Raw genomic sequence first — 17,696 nt, 5'->3', positions numbered from 1 at the left:
CAGCTGTCAGACAGGAGACTCACGTCACATCTACTAGAAGACCTACAGCTGTCTGACAGGAGGCTCACGTCACATCTACTAGAAGACCTACAGCTGTCAGACAGGAGGCTCACGTCACATCTACTAGAAGACCTACAGCTGTCAGACAGGAGGCTCACGTCACATCTACTAGAAGACCTACAGCTGTCAGACAGGAGGCTCACGTCACATCTACTAGAAGACCTATAGCTGTCAGACAGGAGACTCACGTCACATCTACTAGAAGACCTACAGCTGTCTGACAGGAGGCTCACGTCACATCTACTAGAAGACCTACAGCTGTCGGACAGGAGGCTCACGTCACATCTACTAGAAGACCTACAGCTGTCAGACAGGAGGCTCACGTCACATCTACTAGAAGACCTACAGCTGTCAGACAGGAGGCTCACATCACATCTACTAGAAGACCTACAGCTGTCAGACAGGAGGCTCACGTCACATCTACTAGAAGACCTACAGCTGTCAGACAGGAGGCTCACGTCACATCTACTAGAAGACCTACAGCTGTCCGACAGGAGGCTCACGTCACATCTACTAGAAGACCTACAGCTGTCGGACAGGAGGCTCACGTCACATCTACTAGAAGACCTACAGCTGTCGGACAGGAGGCTCACGTCACATCTACTAGAAGACCTACAGCTGTCCGACAGGAGGCTCACGTCACATCTACTAGAAGACCTACAGCTGTCCGACAGGAGACTCACGTCACATCTACTAGAAGACCTACAGCTGTCCGACAGGAGGCTCACGTCACATCTACTAGAAGACCTACAGCTGTCAGACAGGAGGCTCACGTCACATCTACAAGAAGACCTACAGCTGTCAGACAGGAGGCTCACGTCACATCTACTAGAAGACCTACAGCTGTCCGACAGGAGGCTCACGTCACATCTACTAGAAGACTTACAGCTGTCAGACAGGAGGCTCACTTCACATCTACTAGAAGACCTACAGCTGTCGGACAGGAGACTCACGTCCCATCTACTAGAAGACCTACAGCTGTCTGACAGGAGGCTCACGTCACATCTACTAGAAGACCTACAGCTGTCCGACAGGAGGCTCACGTCACATCTACTAGAAGACCTACAGCTGTCAGACAGGAGGCTCACGTCACATCTACTAGAAGACCTACAGCTGTCAGACAGGAGGCTCACGTCACATCTACTAGAAGACCTACAGCTGTCAGACAGGAGGCTCACGTCACATCTACTAGAAGACCTACAGCTGTCCGACAGGAGGCTCACGTCACATCTACTAGAAGACCTACAGCTGTCAGACAGGAGGCTCACGTCACATCTACTAGAAGACCTACAGCTGTCAGACAGGAGGCTCACGTCACATCTACTAGAAGACCTACAGCTGTCAGACAGGAGGCTCACGTCACATCTACTAGAAGACCTACAGCTGTCAGACAGGAGGCTCACGTCACATCTACTAGAAGACCTACAGCTGTCAGACAGGAGGCTCACGTCACATCTACTAGAAGACCTACAGCTGTCGGACAGGAGGCTCACGTCACATCTACTAGAAGACCTACAGCTGTCAGACAGGAGGCTCACGTCACATCTACGTCCTCAAGCTCAGTCTGAGCCGGCGCTGTTCACTCAGCCATCAGGAAGTGAGTGCTCCTATACTGACATCACTTCCCGCCGTTGATGTCAATGGGAGCGCTCTGTCCATTTCTGTCTATGGATAGCTCACACCCAAACAGAGGCCAATTTGATGCTATAATGAATGATCTGGGGGTATATGGGGGGTCTTCCTCCAGGAAGGGTTTATTAACCTGTGTGGACATGTTTGGCGTTTTCAGTTTAGTGTTTTTGATAACTTTGCCTGTGGTAATGCTAACTGCATAGCATTTGCCACAGGTGTGTATTTCTATTGGAGTTTATATATTTCACTCCAATTTCCTTTAAAGGGGGGGTGAAATGCTGTTTCATGCATACTGAGCTTTTTACACCTTTAAAGACTTGGATTCCCATCCTAAACATAGACAAAGTTTCAAAAACTAATGTTGGATGTTTGATGGAGTATTTCTGTGTCAAAAATACTCCTTCCGGTTTCTCACAAGTTTCGGCGAGTTTTTTTCGAGTATGGGTCTATTTGACGTTAAATAGAGCGGAAGGTCCTTGTATGGGCCGTACAGGCTCTTCTCCCGGAAGGGTGCGCGCGCGTCACTAGAGGGAGAGAGAGCAAATGCACGCTGTAAACAGTCTCTCAGGTGCAGATCCAGTCGTCCGTGAACACGCCGTTATGTGGCGCGCCGCGCTCCACTTTATTCCTATGGGTGACGTCGAGCGACTTCAACGCTTCAGCACAGCATTCCGGGAAGGCAGCGCTGCATTTGAACCGATTTGAACGCAGAAATGACGGGAAGCTTCAAGGCATCGCTTCAGTCGCGTCGCAAAGTGGATTTCCACAGTCACTGCTGTCAGGACTTCACCAAATCATACCAAAGAAGTGTGTTTTTGACAGAGCGGTCCTGCTTTGGAAGATGCCGGTGAGTAAATCAACTTCAAATGTCTCTGCTATTGGCTACCGTCGCATGAGTAAACATCAGTAAACGATACGATCGCGTGCTTCGTCATTCAAATGCGCTAACGGTTACTCCATTGTTGTTCTGTATAACGTTACACTAGTCTGACTCTGACGTGCAAAACCCTTTTGCTTGCTACCTCTAAGGTCTAGTCACATACAATAGTCCATAAACCGAATCATGTCCTCATAAACTGCACACAAAGGCCCCTAAATACAGTCCATACCACAGAGACGGACATCCTGATGTTGCCGTTTCTCCTGTTCAGTTTATTTCTCCCTCAGATTTGATTGTGGATCATTATCTGTATTAGCTGAGATAGATGGGTTTCTCCACGCTTGAGGACGTCACCGCTTTGCGCGCTCATCATTCTTTAGCTCCGCCCACACGATACGCCTCCAGGCGCTCGGTTTTTTCCGGAAAGACTCGGTACAGCCCATATTTCTAATATTATAAATATAAATAACTAAAGACTTTTCGGAGATATGAAGGACGCAATACTACTCTATAGGTACTCAAGATTGACATGAGATTGACTGAAACTGAGTGTTTCACCCCCCCTTTAAAAAAAAACTATTTTGCACTAGGTACACAAACACTTCCTCTTAGCATCGTTTGGACAAAACTGTCCCCATTAAAAACCCCACATTAAATAATCCCTCTGCCATTGAACGATAGAATTATGCAATATTTGTTATTGGGCTTTTATTCTGTTGGCAAGGCTTGAAAATAAAATAAAAATACTATTTTTTACCAGATGGTGCTATTTTTTCAAGTTTGGCGTATAAAGTAAATACTCACTTTATTCCTGTTTTAATGTTTATGCATAATATAACGCCAGTTTGATACAGTCTAGAGCTATAACTGTGTGTGTGTGTGTGTGTGTGTGTTGGTATGGGTGTCAGAGTGTGGTGTGTGTGTGTGTGTGTTGGTATGGGTGTCAGAGTGTGGTGTGTGTGTGTGTGTGTGTGTGTGTGTTGGTATGGGTGTCGGAGTGTGGTGTGTGTGTGTGCTTGTAATATATTTGAGTTGAAGATGAAGTTGGCACTGCGCCCAAACAAAATCTTACTGAGCTCATTTTTTGAGAACCTAAAGTTTGGAGCAGCTTATTTAGATTTATGTTTTGATTTTCAGTTCTAGAGCTCAAAATGCTTTAGAATATATATATATAGTATAAAATATTATTCATACATCATATTCATAAACTAAACCCTATATAATTTTTTGAGGGTTTCACTTTTTGACTCTAATATAATCTGCCACGGGTCTTCTTTAAAATGAGACCAGACTTAAGATTCAGTTTTTCGGCATGGCCGTTTTGTCCCCTATGGACCTGTGTGAACTCTGACCTATTAGAGCCTAGGATCAGAGTTCATATAGGAATGAGTCTCAGGACGTCTGCACACGCCACTCATCTTTATTCACACACATTAAAAGCCACTCTCAGGGGGATATAAAAACATTCAGCCAATCACGGGCCAGCTGGGCGGAGTCACAGGGGAGCTGGGCGGAGTCACAGGGCAGCTGGGCGGAGTCACGTCAGTTTGATTTGGATGAAGCAGAGTCCGGGATGATCGATGCTGCCGCTGTCAACACACACACACACACACACACACACACACACACACACACACACACACAAAATACGGTTTGTACAGTATAAAAACCATTACGCCTATGGAATGTCCCCATATGTTACAAAAACAAATGTGTGTGAGTGTGTGTGAGTGTGAGTGTGTGTGTGTTTGTGTGAGTGTGAGTGTGTGAGTGTGAGTGTGAGTGTGTGTGTGTGACACACCTCTCCCCCGGCAGGATCACTATGCTAAGGCTTTTGCTCTCCAGCGCTCGGAACACTTTGCCCACTCTCCTGTCCAGCTTCTCCATCTGCCGCGCCACCATTGGCTCCTGTAGGTCACATGACACCTGGAGAAAACGCATCTCATTACCGGGGCAATCAGCGGAGGCGTGTCTGTTTGATTGACAGGTGTCACTCACGTCACACTCCTCCCCCTGCTCTGGTGTCACTGGGCTGGTTTCCATGGTGACGGGGTGTGTGTGCGTCCATGAGGTCATGTGGGGCGGAGTCAGAGCGTGACAGACTGATAACTTCCTGCTGCCGATCTGAAGGGCGACGCCCACTGCGGCCTGAGCGCTGTCTGCGCTCTCGAACCCTACACACACACACACACACACACACACACACACGATGACTCTCATTACAGTGTGTAATCAGCATTAGAGTGTATTATTGAAGCTCTGTGGGATGCACACGCACTGATGAAGGCGTGTCTTTGGCGTTTCCCAGAATGCTCTGCGGCGCCGCTGACCCGCTGAACCGCGCCGAACTGCCTGAAGTTCTGGAGCAGGTCGTCATGGCGATGCGGTTTCGTGGACAGATTGCACACGTAGATCATGCGACTGTTGAGGCGGTCATTCTGGCGCTCACACACACACTCATCCAGATCCAGACTGAGCTCAAATACAGGACGCCGAACCTGACCAGAGCAGACCTGTGAGTGTGTGTGTGTGTGTGTGTGTGTGTGTGTTTGAGAGTGTGTGTGTGTGTGTGTGTGTAACCTTTATGGTGCAGTCGCTGATCTGCTGTCCATTCAGATGATCCAGAGCGAGCTGAGCTCCTTCGAGATGCTCGAACATGACCTCTGCATGAACCTGCACACACACAACTGTCTGAAACACTGTGTGTGTGTGTGTGTGTGTGTGTGTGTGTGTGTGTGTGTGAGGACATTTCAAATAGCTTTAAAAACATACTAAATTATGTTTTTTGAGAAAGTAAAAATGTAGCATGTCATTATTTAAAGGTCCCGTCCCTCGCGATCCCATCGTTCAGACTTTAGTGTGTAATGTTGCTGTTGGAGCATTAATAATACCTGTACAATTATAAAGCTCAGAGATCAATGCCAAGCGAGATATTTTATTGAACAGAAGTTCCCTTTCAGCGCCTCCAGCGAGCGGCCGGTCTGGGCTAGAGGGAAAGCATCGATGTCTCTTTCCCGCCGTAACGCCGCCTCAGCCGGGGCCGAGTGCCAGAAGAGCTGCTGCGTGACCGGAGTTAGCATGTGTGTGTGGATGGGTCCGTGTTTGGAAGCGTGTAGTGGTGGTAATAAACTTTATATTCACTAAAAGCTGTCACTCATTCAATAAACGCAATCTCACGAAGGTCCGCAGTGACGTTGGTATACAACGAATCTCTTATTTGCACAATGTCTGCACTTAAAGAGGATTGCTGCGCGTGTTTAACTGAACTCAGCACCTGGACAAGCGCTGGAGCGGTGAGTGATTCCACATTAAACACCTCTGATTGGCCAATTCCGTAGTAGAAGTCCACAAACCTGTCTGTGATTGGCTACATTACTCACCGAGTCGGTCGGGGGGGGCAGACGGTCGGGGGGGGCAGACGGTCGGGGGGGGCAGACCGTCGGGGGGGGCAGACGGTCGGGGGGGGCAGACGGTCGGGGGGGGCAGACGGTCGGGAGGGGCAGACGGACGGGAGGGGCAGACGGTCGGGAGGGGCAGACGGTCGGGAGGGGCAGACGGTCGGGGGGGGCAGACGGTCGGGGGGGGGCAGACGGTCGGGGGGGGGCAGACGGTCGGGGGGGGCAGACGGTCGGGGGGGGGGCAGACGGTCGGGAGGGGCAGAACATAAACGTCTAGCTCAAAGACTTTAGACAGAAAGGGCAGTTTGGAGATGGGCCTAAAGTTTGAGAGAATGTGTGCGTGTGTGTGCGTGTGTGTTGTACCCCGTGTGTGTGCTGCAGCAGTCGTAGTGTCCGCAGGCTTCCAAAGCGCTTCAGGAGTGTGTGTACATCTCTCTCGGTGATGTCAGCGGGCAGCGGCCCGACGTACAACACACACATCTGCCTCAGACGCTCACACACCTGAAACACACACACACACAGGTCAGTGTAATACATCTGTGAGTGTGTGTATGTGTGTGTGTGTGTGTGAGAGAGAGAGAGAGTGTGTGTGTGTGTGTGTGTGTATGTGTGTGTGTGTGTGTGAGTGAGAGAGAGAGAGAGAGAGAGAGAGAGAGAGAGAGAGAGAGAGAGAGAGAGAGAGAGAGAGAGAGAGTGAGTGTGTGTGTGTGTGTGTGTGTGTGTGTGTGTGTGTGTGTGTGTGTGTGTGTGTGTGTGTACCTGCTGCAGGTGCTGCTGTCGTCCCGTCGCGGTCGTCTGCTTCAGTGTGTTCATGAAAGACGAGAACCGAAGGACACTGAGAGAGTACGACTGAGCCAGCCTTCGGAACACACACACCACCTACACACACCCACCCACACACACACACACACACACACAGAGTGAGATACAGGCGTGTGTGTGATTTAAAAGAACTACACTAGTTCAAACCAATAACAATGCTGAGCAAACCAACCATATGAACACACACACACACACACACACACACACACACACACATACACACACACACACACACACACACACACACACAGACACACACACACACATACACACACACACACACACACACACACATACACACACACACACACACACACACAGACACACATACACACACACACACACACACACACACACAGGGGCGTAGCCATTTTTTCAGCTGCAGCGGGACAGACAGTACGTTTCTACGAATCCGCTTTCAGGCTTTCAGTGAGAGCGCCTCCTCATGTTTAGATGAGAATAAAAGGACAGGTCAGGCATAGATTATTTGTGTCCCTGTATTTAAATCTTGATGTATTCACACTGGTTTCCATGATTAACACACCTGCCCGTGACCTGAAGAAGCGCGCTATCAACCGAGGTTAGAGAAGGCGGTCTTCAGCGCCCCTGTTAACGTGCCCGCCCCCGCGCAGCTGACGCCGGTTCGAATCCCGCTCGGAGCGGGTCGACTAGGATCGGGGACACCCAGTAAACGTGCGGGGGACAAAAATACACTTTATTAAACGTGTCCCCCGCGTAATCTACGCCCATGCACACACACACACACACACACCTCTCTGTCGCTGGAGCACTGCTGTCTCCGGCTCTGCTGATTGGACACTGAGCCGTTCGTCTCCGCTGCTCCACCCAGGAACACTGCTGATTGGCCGGATCCATAGAGGGCGTGGCCAAAGCGGAGAGCGCTGTGATTGGACAGAGAGGAGCCTCGATCGGACATCTCTGTATCAGAGCCATCCGTCTCAGGAATATCCCACAATTCCTCCAGATGATGCTCGAGCACCTGAGAGAGCGATTCAGGGAATCAGTGAATCAGACTTCAGTGAATCAGACATCAGCAATTCAGTGAATCAGACTTCAGCGATTCAGTGAGAAGAACCCATTCAGAAGGATGAGTCACCGATGATAAGACTTCAGTGACTCAGTGAATCATTCACACCATCGCTGGCCCGACTGATTCACTGAGAGGAGCCCATTCAGAAGGATGATTCACCGATGAATCTGACTTCAGTGACTCAGTGAATCATTCACACCATCGCTGGCTCGACTGATTCACTGAGAAGAACCCATTCAGAAGGATGAGTCACCGATGAATCTGACTTCAGTGACTCAGTGAATCATTCACACCATCGCTGGCCCGACTGATTCACTGAGAGGAACCCATTCAGAAGGACGAGTCACCGATGAATCAGACTTCAGTGACTCAGTGAATCATTCACACCATTGCTGGCTCGACTGATTCACTGAGAGGAACCCATTCAGAAGGATGATTCACCGATGAATCAGACTTCAGTGATTCAGTGAATCAGGGATTCAGACTTCAGTGAATCAGACTTCAGCGATTCAGTGAGAAGAACCCATTTAGAAGGATGAGTCACCGATGATAAGACTTCAGTGAATCAGTGAATCATTCACACCATCGCTGGCTCGACTGATTCACTGAGAAGAACCCATTCAGAAGGATGATTCAATGATGAATCAGACTTCAGTGACTCAGGGAATCATTCACACCATCGCTGGCTCGACTGATTCACTGAGAAGAACCCATTCAGAAGGATGAGTCACTGATGAATCAGACTTCAGTGACTCAGGGAATCATTCACACCATCGCTGACTCGACTGATTCACTGAGAAGAACCCATTCAGAAGGATGATTCACCGATGAATTAGACTTCAGTGACTCAGTGAATCATTCACACCATCGCTGGCTCGACTGATTCACTGAGAAGAACCCATTCAGAAGGATGATTCACTGATGAATCAGACTTCAGTGATTCAGTGAATCATTCACACCATCGCTGGCTCGACTGATTCACTGAGAAGAACCCATTCAGAAGGATGATTCAATGATGAATCAGACTTCAGTGACTCAGGGAATCATTCACACCATCGCTGGCTCGACTGATTCACTGAGAAGAACCCATTCAGAAGGATGAGTCACTGATGAATCAGACTTCAGTGACTCAGTGAATCATTCACACCATCGCTGGCTCGACTGATTCACTGAGAAGAACCCATTCAGAAGGATGAGTCACTGATGAATCAGACTTCAGTGACTCAGTGAATCATTCACACCATCGCTGACTCGACTGATTCACTGAGAAGAACCCATTCAGAAGGATGATTCACCGATGAATCAGACTTCAGTGACTCAGTGAATCATTCACACCATCGCTGGCTCGACTGATTCACTGAGAAGAACCCATTCAGAAGGATGAGTCACCGATGAATCAGACTTCAGTGACTCAGTGAATCATTCACACCATCGCTGGCCCGACTGATTCACTGAGAGGAACCCATTCAGAAGGATGATTCAATGATGAATCAGACTTACAAACAAATCATTTAGAACCACGAGTCAAAAGAACCAATTGTAACAAATGATTCACTCAAACCTCTCTGGGTCCCTTCCTGATGAAGTACTGAGCCAGATGAAGAGCAGCCAGCGCGTCCTCACAGGGGTCGTGACCTCTGCGGTCCTCCGACTGGATCTCCCGTCTGACGGACACACACACACACACACACACACACACACACTGAATCTGGAGCTCAAGTGAACCGTGTGGCGTGGCGAGCTCGTGTTAGACTCACTTCAGAATCACTTGAGCCAGGAGCTTGAGTTTGAATCTGCGGCCGAAGTCTTGGCGGTACAGCAGAGACGTGTCGATGACGTGAGGGTGGATCATCTGCACACACACACACACACACACAGGTTTACATGGCCTGAACGCCCCTGTGTGTGGCCGCTCATTACTGCAGGGATCATCTCACGTGTAGGGCTCGCAGGTCTCCGTCCAGAGAGTGGCCAATCAGCACAGCGTCTGTCGGCAGAAGCTGCAGGAGTTTAGACTGGACCTCTGAGAGACACGTGGAGACGGGAGCCAGCAGAGCACGCGTGATCCCAGAGAACCTGACACACACACACGCGCACACACACATGCACGCACACACACGCACACACACACACACACACACGCACACACACACGCACACACACACACACACACACGGATGTGATGACATTTCAAACTAAATCAGGTTCAAACTAAATTTCATTCTGATGTTAAAAGCAGATTGTGTGTGTGTGTGTGTGTGCGCGAGTGTGTGTGTGTGTGTGTGTACCTGGTGCAGTAGTTGATGATGGGGTTCGGTGGTTTGACGAGCTCGTCTAACAAACAGCGTCCATCAGAGTCCACCAGTGCCACACGCGTGACCTCTAACCCCACACGCGTCAGACACTGAAACAGAAACACACGGCCAATCACAGCGCAGAACACAGCCGAGCACAGTGGCCAATCACAGCGCAGAACACAGCCGAGCACAGGACCGCAGCGGCCAATCACAGCGCAGAACTCACCATCTCACAGTCCAGGCCGAACAGAGGACTGCTGTCCGTCACACGGCCGACGCTCTCACTGCACACGAACGCCTCACAGCCCCGCCCACCTGCACGGCATCATGGGAAACAGAGTGTGAGTGAGTGTGTGTGCGTGTGAGTGTGTGTGTGTGTGTGTGTGTGTGTCTCACCCTTCACAGGGAAGTTGTGTTTGATCATCTCTTGTTCGGTCAACAGGAAGTGGCTCATCCCGGCTGCGCTCGATCCGAAGCGGCGAATCACAGGATGCCACATCAGCGCGGCTGCACGACACACAGCAGGTCATGTGACAGTGAAGCAGGTCATGTGACAGCTAAACAGGTCATGTGACAGCGAAGCAGGTCATGTGACAGTGACAGTGAAGCAGGTCATGTGACAGTAAAGCAGGTCATGTGACAGTGAAGCAGGTCATGTGACAGTGAAGCAGGTCATGTGACAGCGAAGCAGGTCATGTGACAGTGAAGCAGGTCATGTGACAGCGAAGCAGGTCATGTGACAGTGAAGCAGGTCATGTGACAGTGAAGCAGGTCATGTGACAGCGAAGCAGGTCATGTGACAGCGAAGCAGGTCATGTGACAGTGAAGCAGGTCATGTGACAGTGAAGCAGGTCATGTGACAGTGAAGCAGGTCATGTGACAGCTAAACAGGTCATGTGACAGCGAAGCAGGTCATGTGACAGTGAAGCAGGTCATGTGACAGCTAAACAGGTCATGTGACAGCGAAGCAGGTCATGTGACAGTGACAGTGAAGCAGGTCATGTGACAGTAAAGCAGGTCATGTGACAGTGAAGCAGGTCATGTGACAGTGAAGCAGGTCATGTGACAGCGAAGCAGGTCATGTGACAGTGAAGCAGGTCATGTGACAGCGAAGCAGGTCATGTGACAGTGAAGCAGGTCATGTGACAGCGAAGCAGGTCATGTGACAGCGAAGCAGGTCATGTGACAGCGAAGCAGGTCATGTGACAGTGAAGCAGGTCATGTGACAGTGAAGCAGGTCATGTGACAGTGAAGCAGGTCATGTGACAGCTAAACAGGTCATGTGACAGTGAAGCAGGTCATGTGACAGTGAAGCAGGTCATGTGACAGCGAAGCAGGTCACGTGACAGCGAAGCAGGTCATGTGACAGCGAAGCAGGTCATGTGACAGTGACAGTGAAGCAGGTCATGTGACAGTAAAGCAGGTCATGTGACAGTGAAGCAGGTCATGTGACAGCGAAGCAGGTCATGTGACAGTGAAGCAGGTCATGTGACAGTGAAGCAGGTCATGTGACAGTGAAGCAGGTCATGTGACAGTGACAGTGAAGCAGGTCATGTGACAGTGACAGTGAAGCAGGTCATGTGACAGTAAAGCAGGTCATGTGACAGCGAAGCAGGTCATGTGACAGTGACAGTGAAGCAGGTCATGTGACAGTGACAGTGAAGCAGGTCATGTGACAGTGACAGTGAAGCAGGTCATGGGACAGTAAAGCAGGTCATGTGACAGTGAAGCAGGTCATGTGACAGCGAAGCAGGTCATGTGACAGCGAAGCAGGTCATGTGACAGCGAAGCAGGTCATGTGACAGCGAAGCAGGTCATGTGACAGCGAAGCAGGTCATGTGACAGCGAAGCAGGTCATGTGACAGCGAAGCAGGTCATGTGACAGCGAAGCAGGTCATGTGACAGCGAAGCAGGTCATGTGACAGTGAAGCAGGTCATGTGACAGTGAAGCAGGTCATGTGACAGTGAAGCAGGTCATGTGACAGTAAAGCAGGTCATGTGACAGTGAAGCAGGTCATGTGACAGCGAAGCAGGTCATGTGACAGCGAAGCAGGTCATGTGACAGTGAAGCAGGTCATGTGACAGTGAAGCAGGTCATGTGACAGTGAAGCAGGTCATGTGACAGTGACAGTGAAGCAGGTCATGTGACAGTGACAGTGAAGCAGGTCATGTGACAGTAAAGCAGGTCATGTGACAGCGAAGCAGGTCATGTGACAGTGACAGTGAAGCAGGTCATGTGACAGTGACAGTGAAGCAGGTCATGTGACAGTGACAGTGAAGCAGGTCATGGGACAGTAAAGCAGGTCATGTGACAGTGAAGCAGGTCATGTGACAGCGAAGCAGGTCATGTGACAGCGAAGCAGGTCATGTGACAGCGAAGCAGGTCATGTGACAGCGAAGCAGGTCATGTGACAGCGAAGCAGGTCATGTGACAGTGAAGCAGGTCATGTGACAGTGAAGCAGGTCATGTGACAGTAAAGCAGGTCATGTGACAGCGAAGCAGGTCATGTGACAGCGAAGCAGGTCATGTGACAGTGAAGCAGGTCATGTGACAGTGAAGCAGGTCATGTGACAGTGAAGCAGGTCATGTGACAGTGAAGCAGGTCATGTGACAGTGACAGTGAAGCAGGTCATGTGACAGTGACAGTGAAGCAGGTCATGTGACAGTAAAGCAGGTCATGTGACAGCGAAGCAGGTCATGTGACAGTGACAGTGAAGCAGGTCATGTGACAGTGACAGTGAAGCAGGTCATGTGACAGTGACAGTGAAGCAGGTCATGGGACAGTAAAGCAGGTCATGTGACAGTGAAGCAGGTCATGTGACAGTGAAGCAGGTCATGTGACAGCGAAGCAGGTCATGTGACAGTGAAGCAGGTCATGTGACAGCGAAGCAGGTCATGTGACAGCGAAGCAGGTCATGTGACAGTGAAGCAGGTCATGTGACAGCGAAGCAGGTCATGTGACAGCGAAGCAGGTCATGTGACAGTGAAGCAGGTCATGTGACAGTGAAGCAGGTCATGTGACAGTGAAGCAGGTCATGTGACAGTGAAGCAGGTCATGTGACAGCGAAGCAGGTCATGTGACAGCGATCATCAGAGACCGACGGCTCCTTCGTTTGAGGAATATGCCATAAGCAGGACAGGATGAGTAGCCTTCACGCTCTCAAACACTATCCTCCGCGCGCAGCTTTGCTATCTTCAGACGTTGGCGGAGCGTGAACGGGGCAATATGTGTTCGTAGATGGAAAGAAAGAGGCGGGAACTGGCGAATGTTCAACAACTTTATAATAAATAATAACAAAGCGAAAGTACGGCGGGCAGCCGCTCACGGACGACTGACCCACACACACACACATAATAAAACATGAACAAACACAACACCAGGCCTGTCCTCTCGTCCTCCACTGTCGCCGCGCAGCGAACATAAGTAAAGTTTAACGTTTAAATGCCGGTACAAATTACTACCGTACTGATATAAAAATATACAAATACCGTTATTGACGGCCAACGGACCGGATATTTAACTCAGCTTGGTTGCCGTCGCCGGCATTTCTCTCATAAATAACTAGTTAAGCTGTACAAATGAATTTAACGTTAATATTATGCCAGCATTATTAATAGCGCTCTCGTCTTTTGTAACAGGGACCAATGAAGGCGTTCATACCGAAAGCGGCCCTTTTCACTGTCGCAAGGACGTGCACATGCTAGCCTGTTCCGTTGACATGATCTGCGAATGCTAAAGAGGAGCTAGCCTAGCCTAGCCTAGCCTAGCTTGACATTGAGGAACACCCAACGACTCACCTGGCAGCGGCGTCTGGGCCTCTACTGTGACCTCACTGCTGAGGAGGTCAGAGGTCAGAGGGTCACATGACGAGGGCGCCAGAGTCCATCTCTGAGAAACACAAACACATCTAGAGGTGTCATCAAAGAGTGTGAACGAGTGTGTGTGTGTGTGTGTGTGTGTGTGTGTTTAAATGGTAATTTAAAGGTAAATCTCCCCCGTTGTAACTGCCATGGTTAATGCAGCAGAGAAGCAGTGCTCTGGACATTAGTGCTGAACATGAGCACTCAGACCTGCGTTTGATCCAGCCCTGTCCAGCGGCCGCATCTACAAACAACAGCGGCAAACAGACGACACAGTCCCGCAAACACCAGCACTGGCCGGCCAGCATGTCCAGTCTAACTTTAACAACAATGTGCGCTAACTTGAATGTCAGGAATGGAACAAGTTTGAGATCTATGAGAGAGACTTCAGAAAGTCATGGGACACCAAACTACTCCAAGAAAGATCTTACTGGGCCTGCTCAAATGAGCCGCGAAATGGAGGAAGGCTCCATACTTTCGGTGTATTTTTCAATGCTGGTGGGAAGGGGTTTGGATTACAGAGATAGGCAGCCTTGCTGTGTGTGTGTGTGTGTGTGTGTGTGTGTGTGTGTGTGTGTGTGTGTGTGTGTGTGTGTGTGTGTGAGAGTGAGTGAGTGTGTGTGTGTGTGTGTGTGTGTGTGTGTGTGTGTGTGTGTGTGTGTGTGTGTGTGTGTGTGAGAGTGAGTGAGTGAGTGTGTGTGTGTGTGTGTGTGTGTGTGTGTGTGTGTGTGTGTGTGTGTGTGTGTGTGTGAGAGTGAGTGAGTGTGTGTGTGTGTGTGTGTATGTGTGTGATAGAGTGTGTGCGAGAGTGAGTGTGTATGTGTGTGTGCGAGAGTGAGTGTCTGTGTGTGTGTGTGTGTGTGTGTGTGTGTGAGAGTATGTGAGTATGTGTGTGTGTGTGAGTATGTGTGTTTGTGTGTGTGTGAGAGTGTGTGTGTGTGTGTGTCACTCACTGAGCTGTATTTGTTGTGCAGGTGTCTGAAGTGACTGAAGTATCTGTAGAAGTGACTCTGCGTCAGTCCGTCCAAAATCATCAGGTTCACACGCGACAGACGCACATCATCACTGAGGCTGAACCAGCTGAACACACACACACACACACACACACACACACACACACACACACACACACACACAGAGAGAGTCAATTACAGGCCAATCTCGAATCTACCGTTTCTATCAACAACACTAGAAAAGGCCGTGTCTTCACTACTATGCTCCTTTTTAGAAAGAAATGGTATCTGTGAGGATTTCCAGACCGGATTTAGACCGTATCCATCTTAAAGATATCTCTAAATTACGGCACATGCTCTCAGTGCCAAATGCTGAACCGTTAGTTGATGCGTTCATGAGCTCAAGGCTAGATTACTGTAATGCTCTACTGGGTGGTTGCCCTGCTCGCTTAATAAACAAACTCCAGCTGGTCCATGATAGATAGATAGATAGATAGATAGATAGATAGATAGATAGATAGATAGATAGATAGATAGATAGATAGATAGATAGATAGATAGATAGATAGATAGATAGATAGATAGATAGATAGATAGATAGATAGATAGATAGATAGATAGATAGATAGATAGATAGATAGATAGATAGATAGATTATTGTAATGCTCTACTGGGTGGTACACTTGAGGCTGCTCTGTCAAGAAGTCCTTTGTGTGTGTGTGTGTGTATATACACGTGTGTGTGTGTGTGTTTTTATATATATTTGTGTTTGTTTGTGTGTGTGTAATGTGTTGTTGTTGTTGTTGTCAGAGAGCTGGGTTTGATCCGGAGTCACCGTCAGTCATCTGGAGCCCATCCGTGTGTCTGCAGTAAGAGCCTCTTGTGTGTGTGTGTGTGTGTGTGTGTGTGTGTGTGTGTGTGTGTGTGTGTGTGTGTGTGTGTGTGTGTGTGTATACCTGGGCTTCTTCACACTGTGTGAGCGTCTGAGTGTGACGTACTGGATCAGATCACACACGTCCTTCACCGTCAGCACATCCTGATCCCACAGAAACACAAACACACACACACACACACACACACACACACACACACACACACACACACACACACACACACACACACACACACACTGTAGGCTTCATGAACTCAGAGGTTAATGGTGAGTGCGTTAGGGGTAGTCACCTGTGTGGTGGGCTCTGTTCTCAGTCTCTTCTGGCCGTCTGAGATCACACTGGCCAGTGCTTTCCTCTTACAGCACGAGGAGGAGGAGGAGGATGAAGATGAGGATGAAGATAATGATGCCATCTGTTGATCTGATTCGATCTTCATCGCCCCTGTCACAATAATACACTGATGATGATAATGATGATGATAAACACTCTTCTTCAGTCCATATGATCAACAACACACCGTGTTTAATTTAACACGCCATGACGTCAGTCTATAGTAAATACATCGATATAACAATGTAAATACATGAAGGTAAATCCGCACGTGTGTTGACTGATGATCTACAGCTCTGCGATCGATTAGGACACACTGATCTGTGCGCGATTACTTCTGCTCTCGACCAATCACAGGCCCCACTGAGAGGTACGTCACACACAACACCGGAAGCGCAGCATAATAACAAAGGAAATGGCGTCTGTGTGCGGGTAATTCAAAACTGCGCGAGTTTTTCTGCGTTAAATATGATCATGTTTTAGATAATTAGCGTTTATCGAGTCGTTTAGCGTGTGTGTGTGTGTTTAACGCGAGAGGGAAGAACGACATCGACATGTCAACAAAGAGTCTGGCGAAGTAAGAAACACATCTGATGATAAACACTACACTGTGTGTGTGTGTGTGTGTGTGTGTGTGTGTGTGTGTGTGTGTGTGTGTGTGTGTGTGTGTGTGTGTGTGTGTGTGTGTGTAAATATAAGTGACTGAAGTATCTGTAGAACTCCAGTTCCAGCACTTTAGACTCCTTGGCGCTTAAAGAAAAGTAGGGAAATAGTCCGACGCCGTGGCCCAACGAGCACACTCGAAACTATGTGTGGAAAGAGAGCATGATGGCATACAGAAAGGCCATAAAAACTGCTAGATCTGCTTATTTCTCAACTCTCTTAGAAGAAAACAAACACAACCCTAAGTATTTATTCGATACAGTAGCTAAATTATCAAAAAATAAAGCTTCAGCTTCTGACGTTTGTTAACAGCACAGCAGTAATGACTTTATGAACTTCTTTACTAGTAAGATTGATAATATTAGGAATAAAATTATAACCATGCAGCCGTCTATTACAGTATCACTTCAGACAGAGCACTGCAGGGTCACTGAGGAAAAATTACACTCATTCACTGCTATAGGAGAACACACACACACACACACACACACACACACACACACACTGCTATAGGAGAACACACACACACACACACACACACACACACACACACACACACACTGCTATAGGAGAACACACACACACACACACACTGCTATAGGAGAACACACACCCACACACACACACACACACACACACTGCTATAGGAGAACACACACCCACACACACACACTCACTGTTATAGGAGAACACACACACACACACACACACACACACACACACACTGCTATAGGAGAACACACACACACACACACACACACACACACACACACACACACACACACTGCTATAGGAGAACACACACACACACACACACACACACACACACTGCTATAGGAGAACACACACCCACAC

General features: G+C 48.8%; 1 protein-coding gene and 1 long non-coding RNA gene across 2 annotated transcripts; one reads left to right on the top strand and one right to left on the bottom strand.

Annotated features, from left to right (window-relative positions):
* Positions 1–3,972: 3,972 nt before the first annotated feature.
* LOC137072614 (RNA exonuclease 5-like) lies at positions 3,973–16,476 on the bottom strand. The gene is made up of 17 exons (XM_067440476.1): positions 16,138–16,476; positions 15,912–15,991; positions 14,956–15,082; positions 13,940–14,030; positions 10,537–10,647; positions 10,367–10,455; positions 10,132–10,247; positions 9,781–9,919; positions 9,601–9,695; positions 9,405–9,507; positions 7,565–7,792; positions 6,730–6,849; positions 6,334–6,471; positions 5,153–5,245; positions 4,851–5,070; positions 4,374–4,746; positions 3,973–4,161 (listed from the first exon to the last, which is right to left on the bottom strand). Exons 1-17 carry the CDS (start codon positions 16,282–16,284, stop codon positions 4,110–4,112), a joined length of 2,322 nt encoding a protein of 773 aa, XP_067296577.1. The 5' UTR covers positions 16,285–16,476; the 3' UTR covers positions 3,973–4,109.
* On the top strand, positions 10,580–13,487 carry LOC137072617 (uncharacterized). The gene is made up of 3 exons (XR_010904654.1): positions 10,580–10,685; positions 11,438–11,457; positions 13,214–13,487. It is a non-coding gene; the product is annotated as an uncharacterized lncRNA (long non-coding RNA).
* Positions 16,477–17,696: the final 1,220 nt, after the last annotated feature.

This window comes from Pseudorasbora parva, chromosome 4, assembly GCF_024679245.1.
Source record: "Pseudorasbora parva isolate DD20220531a chromosome 4, ASM2467924v1, whole genome shotgun sequence".
Lineage (NCBI taxonomy): Eukaryota > Metazoa > Chordata > Actinopteri > Cypriniformes > Gobionidae > Pseudorasbora > Pseudorasbora parva.
This window is presented reverse-complemented; position numbering and strand designations above follow the sequence as displayed.

Coding starts and splice junctions, on each gene's coding strand:
- LOC137072614 (XM_067440476.1), bottom strand. CDS start 16,284: ATGAAGATCGAATCAGATCAACAGATGGCATCATTATCTTCATCCTCA. Junction 6,850..7,564: donor AGTGCTCCAGCGACAGAGAG/GTGTGTGTGTGT, acceptor GGGTGTGTGTAG/GTGGTGTGTGTGTTCCGAAG. Junction 5,071..5,152: donor TCAGCGACTGCACCATAAAG/GTTACACACACA, acceptor TGCTCTGGTCAG/GTTCGGCGTCCTGTATTTGA.